We start from the raw sequence: 11,528 nt of genomic DNA on the forward strand, positions 1-11,528 counted from the left end.
TTATATATGTGTGTGTGTGTGTGTGTGTGTGTGTGTGTGTGTGTGTGTGTGTGTGTGTGTGTGTGTGTGTGTGTGTGTGTGGTAGAAAAGTGCTATATGTGTAGGGAAAGGAGCTGTGTGAATGTTATATAAGTACGGTCTATTACCTGAAAAAAAGTAAGTGAATGTTGCTGCATTTTTTGCTCAAGCACACACTTAATTTATTCATAACTTTTCCACTTCAAACAAGTAAAAACATCTTTGTTATACTCCAGAAATCCTATCAACATTTTCCCTCAACATTTCCAATTCAGTAGATCATGGTCAGAGCTGCTATAATTAATATTGTTAGGTAAACGATGGATGAAAGGGTAGTGATGAACCCACAGAGAATCCCCCCCCCCCCCCCCCCACACACACACACACCCCCAAATCTACAGGGAGTTTTAACCTCTGTATAGTTTTGGTTTTACAGCCTGATGCTTTAATGTTTTGACTCTTTCACCGCTCTCATCAGCGCTGTTTCCAGATGCCCTCAGAGAAGACAAAGTTAGCAATAGAGCATTTGGCAGAAAAAGATATTTTTTTCTCAACAGTTGGTCGAGATCAAAACCATAGCTAAAGGAGAGTGAATAACCCTAACTCTGCAAATGAATGCTAATGTTGCTAAGATGTTAGCCTCCGGCCTTCATCTGTGAATCAGCAAAGGTGCCCTCGATGGCACCCACACATCCATTATTCAAAGCCTTCCCTACCGTCTGTGAATGTACAGTATACGTGGGTTTATGTGTGTGTGTGTGTGTGTGTGTGTGTGTGTGTGTGTGTGTGTGTGTGTGAGCATTAGAGACATGACCTTCATGATGCATCAATAGAAGGAAACAATAAAGTCTGTTTCTGTTCAGCTGTTTTTCTGCGCTTCAAGGCAGAGAGGCTTCTCTGCATTGATGCATCACCATGAGTCATTTGCCTCTGTGCTGTACTCTACTCTTCCTTTCAGTGATGTAAGGACATGATCTGAGTCACTTTTGCCCACACACACACACACACACACACACACACACACACACACACACACACACACACACACATACATGAACACACACATTTTATTGCTGTAGATTTCATCAGAAACAAACCTCACATGAGCATAAATGATTATAAATCACACCAATACATTACAGTATCATGTATTTCTAGTAACACAGAGCAACTTACTGTACTCGAGGAAGCACACACACACACACACACACACACACACACACACACACACACACACACACACACTGCTCTCTGCTCAGCCTTTCACCTCGGTACCAGCATCCCCCTTCAATCACTAATTGGCCCACAATGAATGGACTGTTATTCTTCCACCTCTTTCTCCTCACATCCCTCCTTCTTTTCTCCTCCTTTCCCGTCCTCGTCCTCCCTCTTCCTTTCTTCTCGTTCTCCCCTCTCTTTGTTTTCGCCGACACTGGAGGAGAGGAAGGAAGTGCATGGACGAGTGTGTGAACCCTCTTTCTCTTTCTTCCCTTTCTCCCCCCTCTCAGCGCTTGTTTTCCTTCTCTCTCTGTTGTTGGTGAGTCAAAGAGGTGAGCTGGGGGGGCCCCTTAATGTACGAAGAGAAAGAGAAGGGCCCCTCTTAGTTTCCTCTATAGTGTCTATAGACACTGAGACAACCTGAATAACCCCTTTTATTGAGGGAAGGGCAAGTAGTGGAAACATCCCAGAGGTGAAAAGAGGCTTCAGTGTCATTAGTCTGCAGTCACTTTCTTTTTATGTCATTGCTGGAAGTGTAAATAGGTTGGAGCAAGGAGGGTTTCATGGGGCTGAAAGCAGTGTGTCAAGTGTTGGATCAGCCCACAAGCTGTTGTGCTGAGTATTGAAGCCATATTCCCTGTCTATCATCAGTTAAGGCCGTTGCTGCAGAGACACAATCATGTCGAATGTGATTTGACGCGATCTACTGCACCTGTGGAAACAGATCGATTGACTCCGTTGTGAGCTGTTCAATCTGATTCTCTCTGACTTCTCTGTGTCTTTTCCCTCTCTCAGGACCTCATTGTGGACCAGACCATAGAGAAGGTTTCATTCTGCGCTCCGGATCGTAACTATGACAAGGCCTTCTCCTACATCTGCCGAGACGGGACCACCAGACGGTGGATGTGCCACTGCTTCATGGCTCTCAAAGACTCGGTGAGAGGACGATTAACCGTCCATTAATGCTGCAGGGACAGTCAGGACGCCATGTCCGGGCTAGACTCTGTTCCACTAGCTCCTGTAAATTAAAGCAATCTCTTATTCAGCATTTAGATTTCAGTTACTGGTGTTTTCTATCCATATTCTAGGATGAATTTGCATCCATCAGTTGTTTTTAGAGGTTGAAACCTTTATAAATTCTGCAAAGTTATGCTACAAGTAATTGGTTATCACACACAAAATTACAGATCCCATGAAAAATTATCAGTAAAAGTAAAAGTTCTCCAATAAAAACCATTGCCTAGTTGTGATCTCTGCTGTCTGAAAACTTCCACACCATTTGGTCCTCTCTGCACTGAAACATCTGAAGCTGCAGTCTCATGACGTTTATTCACAGTTGACCAGGATTTATGGGAAATGGTGTTCATAAAATGCAGCTAAAACAGGAATATATGACATCATTCTGTAATAAAATCAATGTTCTGAACAAATGGAGTGAACCTCAAATCACATTGTTGAGGAAGGCTCTGTAGTTTTAGTTATTTATGTTAGTACAAATGTCACTGGGGTTTTGAAAGAAGTTTTCTAACTCTTGGAACAGAACCTGGACGTTGTGGTTTCACTTTGGCTCTCTGTTACTTTTTATTCCAGATGTCCAAATTTCCATCTCTTATCTTGGACACTTTTTAAAACCAACAAATTTTCTTGTCATGTTGGCTCTTGAAAATTGTGTTTGTTTCAAATTAGTGTTGAATTGACAGGTGGTGATTAAAAAAATTTATAACCAGCACTAATATTGATAATCAATTAATCATTTAAGTAATTTATCAAGCTAAAGTCCTTAGATTTCCATTGTTTAAGCTTCTGAAATGTGAGGATTTATTTTTTCATTTTCCTTAGTTTTACATCATTATGAAGTGTATATTTTTATGTTTTAGACTGGAGGAAGAAGAGACGAGGCATCATCTCGTTCTCGTCTTGATGGGCATTTTCACTAATCAGATAGATGATCACTAATGAAAATAATCATTAGCTTCAGCTGTATTTAAAGTGTTGAACCCACACTAACATACGGTGCAATATGCCATGCATGTATGGTTTAGGCACATGAACCCATTTTGTAGCACTAACATCTCAAGTACAGTTGTGTTTAGTGATTCGTTGATGTGCTTTGTTTTTTAATCTTCCACTCTAGCTGCTAGCATAGCTTTTGATTGGCATTCATTTGCCTCACCTCTGGATAAAGAGGTTGAGATCTAAAGAGAACTGCAACAGAACCAACGAATTGTGGTTTCAACCCCATGGTGGTTTCATCAGCTTAGACTGTGGGTTGGATTGTTAATGTGGACGGAAGAGAGCGTAGCACAGACCTGTGGGATTAGGAGAAGGGATTAGACAGAAGCCCATGGAGTTATCCGTCCATATCTGTGTATCTCTATTTCCACCGCACACTCTCCATATCTCTTTGTGCTCATCTTAAACTGAACTGTCTCTCCCATAGCTGTCATGGCGTCTTTGCAAAGAGAAAGAAGTGGAGACAAGAAGGGAGATGATAGGAAAGTAGGAATTAATTATAGAAAAACGGTCATTGAAATGAGTTGCATTTAGAGCCACAGGCTATGACATTTGATAAGAGGACAGATCTGAGGTTGATAATTGGATTCTCCTCCGATCCTCACTGTTGAGTCTCTATTGTATGTTAATATTGGAGCTTGATTTTAAGGTTAGCATATTGCATAAAAACACCCCTGTTGACTAAAAACATTAAAGAGTGCAGAAGCAAACTGTTTTCAGATGGTGTGGAAACGATCAATCCAGGTTCGGTGTAAATATGGCTTTAACTGTGAAGTGTTTTAATTGATGTTTTCTGCTGCACCAGGGGGAGAGACTGAGCCACGCAGTTGGCTGTGCCTTCGCCGCCTGTCTGGAGAGGAAGCAGCGCCGGGAGAAGGAGTGCGGCGTGACGGCGTCCTTTGATGCCAGTCGCACCTCATTTGTTCGTGAGGGCTCCTTCCGCGCCAACTCCTCCTGCAGCCAGCAGGGCAGCAGCAGCGAGCGCGATGACAAACTGCAGGACAAGAAGAAAGGTAGGAGGATATTTCACACAGTTAAATGTCTACTTCAAAAACTACTCACTAACTTTTAAGAATTACATTGACCATTACTACCCCCGTCCTCCTCTAGACCAGCCCTCTGTCATCCCAGCTCTCCCACCTGGCACTGCCTCCCCACCCGAGGGTGCAGCGTCCCCCATGGACCGCCCGGAACCAGGCGGGCCTCACGCCATCCCTCGCCGCCACGCGCCCATCGAGCAGCTGGTGCGTCAGGGCTCGTTCCGGGGATTCCCAGCACTGAGCCAGAAGAACTCTCCCTTCAAGAGGCAGCTGTCGCTCCGCCTCAACGACCTGCCATCCACGCTGCAACGCAAGACCGACTTCCAGGCCAAGAACCCTGGTGAGTTGAGGAGTTCTTGAAGTAAGACTCACAGGTGGACTCACCAAGGGAGCTGCCACTGCTTCCCTTTATCTGCTGTTCACTGGGGTCAGAAGGTCCCGACCTTTGGCTGCTCTACATCTACATCTGCCATTCAGGATAAAACTGTCTGTCAAAATTGCAGTATGTAAAAGAGCTAGGGTTTGGGGGAGCCTTATGTGTTTTTGTTTGTTTTTTTGTTTTTTTGTTTTTTGATGAAGGGAGTATTTTTGATCTTGTTTTTTAACTTTTTCTCAACCCAGATTTATATTTTATTTCAGCTTTCCCTTGTGAGAAATGGCTTATTATGGGGGGTGATGTTACTGTGTCAAGGGAGGGTCCAAAGAAAATTGCTCCAAGAAGTGATTGATCCACATCTAATTAACACTTAGTCTCTAGATGCCTCCTCAGTATCCTCCATGAAATCAGACGGGATCTCTCTCTTACAAATGCAAAATATGATTCTCAACCTCAAATCATTTTTAGTATTTCAAAGAAGTCAAACAACATTTCCACTGTTTGTTCACACAAACAGAGACCACACATGGGGACTGTGCGTTTGACTCGTGTCGTGGTTGTTTGCAGATCGCAGTGTTATTAAATTTCCCCATTTGGCTTCAATGTGACATCACTGACCCCTGTCAGTGCACTAAGTAAATCATATTACAGACTAAACTATGTCAGATACATTAACATTCATGTTTTCATGCTGACAGGCTGTAATTCTTCAGTTTAATCCTGACACTTTGTCTTTCACTGAACACGAGCCACGATAAAAACCAGTTGTGTGAAGTGCTATTATTATTGCTGTTAGCAACAGCACTGATGGTTGTTGCCGTTGTGCGACTCTGAGAGCTCTTGACTTTTTACTAAGGACAATTAATAATAACTGACTTACCCCTCACAGGTTGATGTACACGCACACACACACACACACACACACACACACACACACACTCAGGAACACACACACATCGTAGACACACCTACCCGGCGTGGTGCCACAGGATCAGAGCGCTCAGTCGTGAGACTGATTATAGTCATTAGGAGAGATGAGAGAGTTGACTGGGGGACTCCTCTGACTGGAATACTAAACCACAACATTCAACTCCCACCCTCACTCCAATTCTCATATTCTCTGCTTTCATTTCTGTCTGTTATTCTCCGATGATGGTTAGTATATATCTCCAGCGGTGATGGATTTGGTGCAGCTTGAATACTATATGTGCAACTCTCTCTCTCTCTCTCACACAAACACACAGATGCACACACTAGGCGGTAGAAGCCAATTCCACTGCCTCCCTGTTCCCTTGTGACTCTCTGAACAATTGTTGTATTGATTTGTGCGGTCAATCAGCTGTCCTGGTTAGCCCTCAGCAAGCCTTCTTCCAGCCCTTAAACCTGCCACTGCACTGAGAGAACCACACACATGCACACACACACACACACACACACATAGACACACATAGAACACACAGTGCGTCTGAACTCTGACAAGAATAGGGGAAGAGAAAGATCACAGGGTCAGTCTTAGCAGAACAAAGCACAGAGCCATCTTTAATGGGAGGCCTTACACATGCCTGCAGCGCCCTCTGCGCCCTTCAATATAATTCAAGGCCTGTAGCTATACAGTGCACACAGATGAGAGAGATATACATATATTCAAAGGGTGGGCTGCTGTCGGGTTTGGAGTTTGACCCACAATGGGCCCATCTGTGGTAATCTCATTGACTTATTTTGAATCCCACTCCTCTGTACATTCATGCCTCTGCATGTGCATGTTATAAAACTTTACTGTAGTGTCAAGGAAGTCATCAAACTCTTCTTTGTCAAGTGTTTTCGACGAGTGTGTAAAAAACAAAACAGGAAGGATGAGGCACTGTAGGAGAGAAGGAGGCAAAGGAAAGGAGGGAACAAAAATCCTCTATCTCTGAGGCATTGGTTATGAAGAGGGGGGAGGAGGGGGGGGGGCAGGAGAAAAGGAACAGAGAATTAGATATTATATCTATTTATATCTGCGGTCTGTGCAAGAGAGTTTTAAAGCTGTAGTTCAAACCAAAGTCAGACAGGAACGTTATGCCGCCTAATCCCTCACTGGAAGGATCAGGTACATTTTAAAAACATGGATAAACTAAGCCTGATTCACCTCTGTCTGAGTCATCCCGATGCACAAAACACACAAAACAAATGGGGTTAGTCCACACAGTTCTGCTTGACGAAGAAGATCCTGATTAGCACAATGCAATATTTGTCATTAGAATCTTGTGTTTTTGTAGGTCATTAGCAACCAGCATCAAACTCTTTATCCTCTTTAGTTTTGATGTTAACTGGGTCTGTTACACAAATGAATAAATATTTTTTCTCCCCCTCTCTGTTTGTTTGTCCTTCTACTCAATCCCTCTCCTCTCCCATCCCATCTATTCTTTTCATTCTTTTCCACATCTCTGTTGTCTTTCGCTCTTTATCCACCTCCTCGCCTCCCTCTGTGCTTCTCTTTCTTGCTAGTACCAGAGATGGATATGGGGTTGCCAGGTGAGGGAGACAGTAGTATTAATGCCCTTTGTAGCCAGATCAACGCCTCTTTTACTAAGCCATCGGAGGAGCTCTTCTCTAGCCCCTCCATGTCTGCAAATGGCCCCCCAACCTGCACTGTGCCCCCTGTCCTGCCCCCACCACCTGCACCGATGCAGGGTAAGAGGGATTGCATCAGATCAATAGTAATACTGAGTAATGCCCTCAGTGGTGAGGAGATGATTACACTAAAATCTTTTGTTTTATCCCTCTAGCCACTTCTTCCTGGGTGCAGCCAGAGCCTCCACTCCACTCTCCTCCTCCGGTTTCTGTGGCGATGCAGATACAGATGCAGATGCAGATGCAGAGCGGACACAAGCGCACCCCCTCTGAGGCCGAAAGATGGCTGGAGGAGGTCTCCAAGGCCGTCAAGGCTCAGCAAACCCCTCCTCCAGGTCCCACAATCCCCACCATCCCTGGGCCGCCCACAATTTCGAGTCATCAGATGTCCAGTCAGGCGGCCATATCAGCTGCCCCAGTGACCACTGTCCCCATGTCCCTTGGCACCATGTCCAAACCCCTCATCTCAGGCCCGTCTGGCCTCTCAAGTCAGGCCCCACTGCCCCTTCCACCCATGTCCATATCATCAGTTCCCTTAATACCAGGCCCTCCAGTGTCAGGGCCTCCTATGTCTCTTCCTTCCATGTCGATCCCCACGATGTCCGGTCCAAGTATGTCTGGGGCCCCCATGATCCAGCCCTCACTTCCTGGGCCCCCAGGCTCCCTTCCAAGCTCCATGCAGCCTTTCCCCTTGGCTTTTGATGCTACCCCGGCCCCTGTGGGTATGTTCGCCAGCCAGCCTGTCCAGCCGGCATTCGTGCCCATGCAGACCTACATGCCAGGCCTGGCAAGCAGTATGACCTACCCCAACGCCAGTGTGCCTGTAGTGGGCATCACTCCATCGCAAATGGTGGCCAACGTCTTCTGCACCGCCACGGGCTCATCAGCTGCAGGCGGAGCCATGGGCTCGGCCGGAGGAGGACCCAAAGCGGGGCCACTCGGAACAGTCGGCCAGCACCATTCTTACCCAGGAGCGCCTGGTGCAGTCGGGCCCTCCGGAGGGTTTTCTACACCACCGTTCTCTTCCACACCGCCATTATCAACAGCCCTTAATGGTCTCCCACCACACAGCAGCGCTATGATGACCCTCCAGAACGGCACCTCCAACAGTGGCGGGAACGGTGGCAGCAGTAGCAGCTGGCCGCCAGAGGGCAGCCAGCTAACAGCTCCGGTGGCCAGCGATTCTCAAGACGATGATCGTTTTGAGGCCCAGTGGGCAGCACTGGAGACCAAACCATCGCCTCAGCAACCGGGGAACAAGGCGCCAGCTGCAGCAGCCAACCCATTTTCCAACAACTTGCAAAAGACTTTCGAGATTGAACTCTAAGACGGACTCGGCCTCCCAAAGCTGTAGTGCTAGCCCTGGAGTCAAAGCCTGAGGAAGCCAGGCACTAAATCCAGCATCTCTGCCTAGAATGGGATGCAGTTAGCCTAGCATCTGACCTGTGGCAGCCTAGCAACTTGTTCAAAGCTCTCATAGTAGTCAGTACTATAATGATCTTGATTGCTTTCTTTACACTCCCATGAGAGCTTTGGAGGAGGCTGGCAGATTGCTAGGCTGCCATCGGAGGATCAGGTCTCTAGTTCATCTGACTTGATGGACTGAGTCCTTGTACTCCAACCCGCTAACAGCCACTCTTCCCTGCTTTCACTTTTCCACTCTGGCTTTACTTTACCTGCTGCAAGTCCCTGGATGTACTGTACGTGCCCCTTTGAGAACATTGTGGTGGGGGGACACAGTTCAGTGGTTTCTTTCTTTTAAAAGCGGACTCCACTCAGATGCATTCCAATCCCATGAGATGTTTTCGGCAGTTCTGTTTCCGGTGGGGATTCTGGTGGAGAATTAGCGGAAATGGCGACACCACAAGACATGCAGTGAAGCAGAGAATTGATTGGTTGACTGAGAATCAGACTGATGCTGATCTTAACCAAGCAAAAGCAGATGTTTGGATACCTGAAAGGACTAGCCAGTGATGTAAGACCTAACCCTACCAACCCAAAAGGACTTACTGACCAATAGTAGAGATTTATGGCCAAAATTATTTTATTTATTGTATTTTATTTTTTATTTTAACAAGTTATATATACTTAAAAATCAAATTTTTAAAGCAGTGCTTCACAAGCGTGTTTTTTTTAACCCCCCATATTTATTTTTGTCGAAGGAGGGAAACTACAGGTAGCTGACAGATAACATGTAGGATTGGGCAGCAGTAGAGGGAAAGCATTGTGGGAAACTGAGTCATGTAACCGGAACCAAATAGCCAGGGCTGACAGTACAGCAGTGTGTAGTGTGACATGTGAAACAGTAAGTGTATATAGCGGCATGTTTCTTCCACTCGTTAGCCCTCACGTATTTACGCTCCACTGCTGCTGAGGCCACTTGAGTCAGTATGACTTCACTTTGGCTCTGTGGCCCATTTCTGTTGCTAAAGCCTTCCTTCAAGGGCACCGGGACATGAAAACTCACTTCAGGATATCCAGCACACAGACACTCTGGACAATGCAGCACAACAACAGTCCTTTGGACTCCATCATCTCTCCAGACAAACCCAAGGAACTTAAACAACTCAGTGGAAAAAAAAAACACTCTACAACACTGTGCAACTGGTTGAAAAAAAATGATGCACTACATTCCAACATTCATAAATCCTTTGACGTGTTCAAACACAGGGTATAGACTCATCACGTACAGTATGATTGTGTATTCACCTCTACTGTATCCGTTGCAGTAGCACTGCACTCATGATGGATGTTGGGATTGATGATTAGAAGTGAAAAGACAGGAGGAACATGAGCAGACATAGACTGGCAAATAAAAGAATTAAGAGCAGTTAGATGACCAAGACTTGATTGATAGAACAGAGAGAGAAAAATATAGATGAGTAGAAGAATAGATTACGAGAGGAAGGAAGGAAGGAAGGAAGGATAACCTGCATGTGCGAGACTGAAGGCGAGAATGGAGCTATACCTTTAAAAAATGAGATGGAGGAAGTCTGAAGGAAGGAAACACGAGATAATACGTGATAAAAAGTGAGAGACGGATTGTGTGAAAATATTAAGAACAAAGACACATTCATCACGCAGCCCACAAACGCAGCACTGTCTTCACATCTGCTTTTGCCTCAAGGCCGAGCCACTTCAAATTTCAGCATCGTGTTCCTCAACTCTTCAAACCTCACAAAAAACACTTTTGATTATATTTAAAAACATGTTGCTTTTTTTTATATATATATAATTGCAGCCTCATAAACAAGATTCTTGTCTAAGTATGTACAACCGCCTGTATAGTTAAAACTTTGGCAACAAAGCTTTCTTGTGTTTTAACTTGCAGTTTCTGGCACGAGTCGTAAAAGTCCAGGTCTGCTCAAGAAGATGCAACATTATGAAGTAGAAATGTTCTTTATCGAAGGGCTTTTTCCACAGGTTGTTTCTGTATGTTATATAACCTGTGATCTGGCCAGAGATCCTATTATGTTTCCTGGGAATTGAATTGTATGGATATGGACTGCCACTGATTAGGTTTCCTGCTCATTAACGTCCCACAGTTTCATTAGCTTGTTGGGTCTCTTCCTGTGGCAGCGTTGCCCTGTGATAGGCTGCTTTCCATCTCTGGTTCCTCCCAGGGTTTCCTTTGTTGTTTGTTGTTGTTTTCAGGCAAATCAATATTTTCTCCCCCTCCAAACAAGTACAAACTGCTCTCTCTCTATATATATAATACAAGACCGATTCACTCATGAAATCAAAGCTTTTATTTCACTGAAAATATATTTTAGCCTTCGACTCTTGTTTGCACGCCCTCCAAATTATAAATGTAGGTTAATTGTGTTTCTGCATTCAAGCAAACTAAATGACCTCATAAACTTGATTGTAAAACCATAGTTTAGTGATGGTAACAAAGCAAACCAGTTTATTTTTAATCTTTATTTACAGAATTTTTGTATTTAAACCTACATATTTGTATTGTAATTACATTGTACAAAAGATAAATAAAGTAATATAATATTACACCTGCTTATGTTTTGTCAGTGGTGACTTTTTGACTTGATAACTACTGTAGTTTTCTTCTTTCTGGCCTGTCCCTTTTATGAGCTTTTCATTTTTCCAATTTATTTCTATATCCTTTACCCTCACCTTCACCTTCACCCTTACCATTTTCTTTTATGCCTCCTGGTATCTCAAGTGATGTCTGTTCTTATCGATCTGACTCTTTTTACTTCCTGTTTTTCTTTCTTCGACTGTTGAATGAATTT

General features: G+C 44.5%; 1 protein-coding gene across 1 annotated transcript in view; it reads left to right on the forward strand.

Annotated features, from left to right (window-relative positions):
- The window catches only part of LOC111232870 (numb-like protein), a 31,593-nt gene extending 20,369 nt beyond the window's left edge, over nucleotides 1–11,224 (forward strand). The window contains exons 5-9 of the mRNA XM_022760546.1: nucleotides 2,032–2,172; nucleotides 4,055–4,262; nucleotides 4,360–4,629; nucleotides 7,159–7,338; nucleotides 7,434–11,224. Of these exons, the coding sequence (XP_022616267.1) occupies nucleotides 2,032–2,172; nucleotides 4,055–4,262; nucleotides 4,360–4,629; nucleotides 7,159–7,338; nucleotides 7,434–8,605 (1,971 nt within the window). The 3' untranslated portion in view covers nucleotides 8,606–11,224. The remainder of the gene's footprint in view (nucleotides 1–2,031; nucleotides 2,173–4,054; nucleotides 4,263–4,359; nucleotides 4,630–7,158; nucleotides 7,339–7,433) is intronic.
- The last annotated feature ends 304 nt before the right edge of the window (nucleotides 11,225–11,528 follow it).

The sequence above is a fragment of the Seriola dumerili genome, unplaced genomic scaffold (genome assembly GCF_002260705.1).
Source record: "Seriola dumerili isolate Sdu_G_001 unplaced genomic scaffold, Sdu_1.0 BDQW01000337.1, whole genome shotgun sequence".
NCBI lineage: Eukaryota > Metazoa > Chordata > Actinopteri > Carangiformes > Carangidae > Seriola > Seriola dumerili.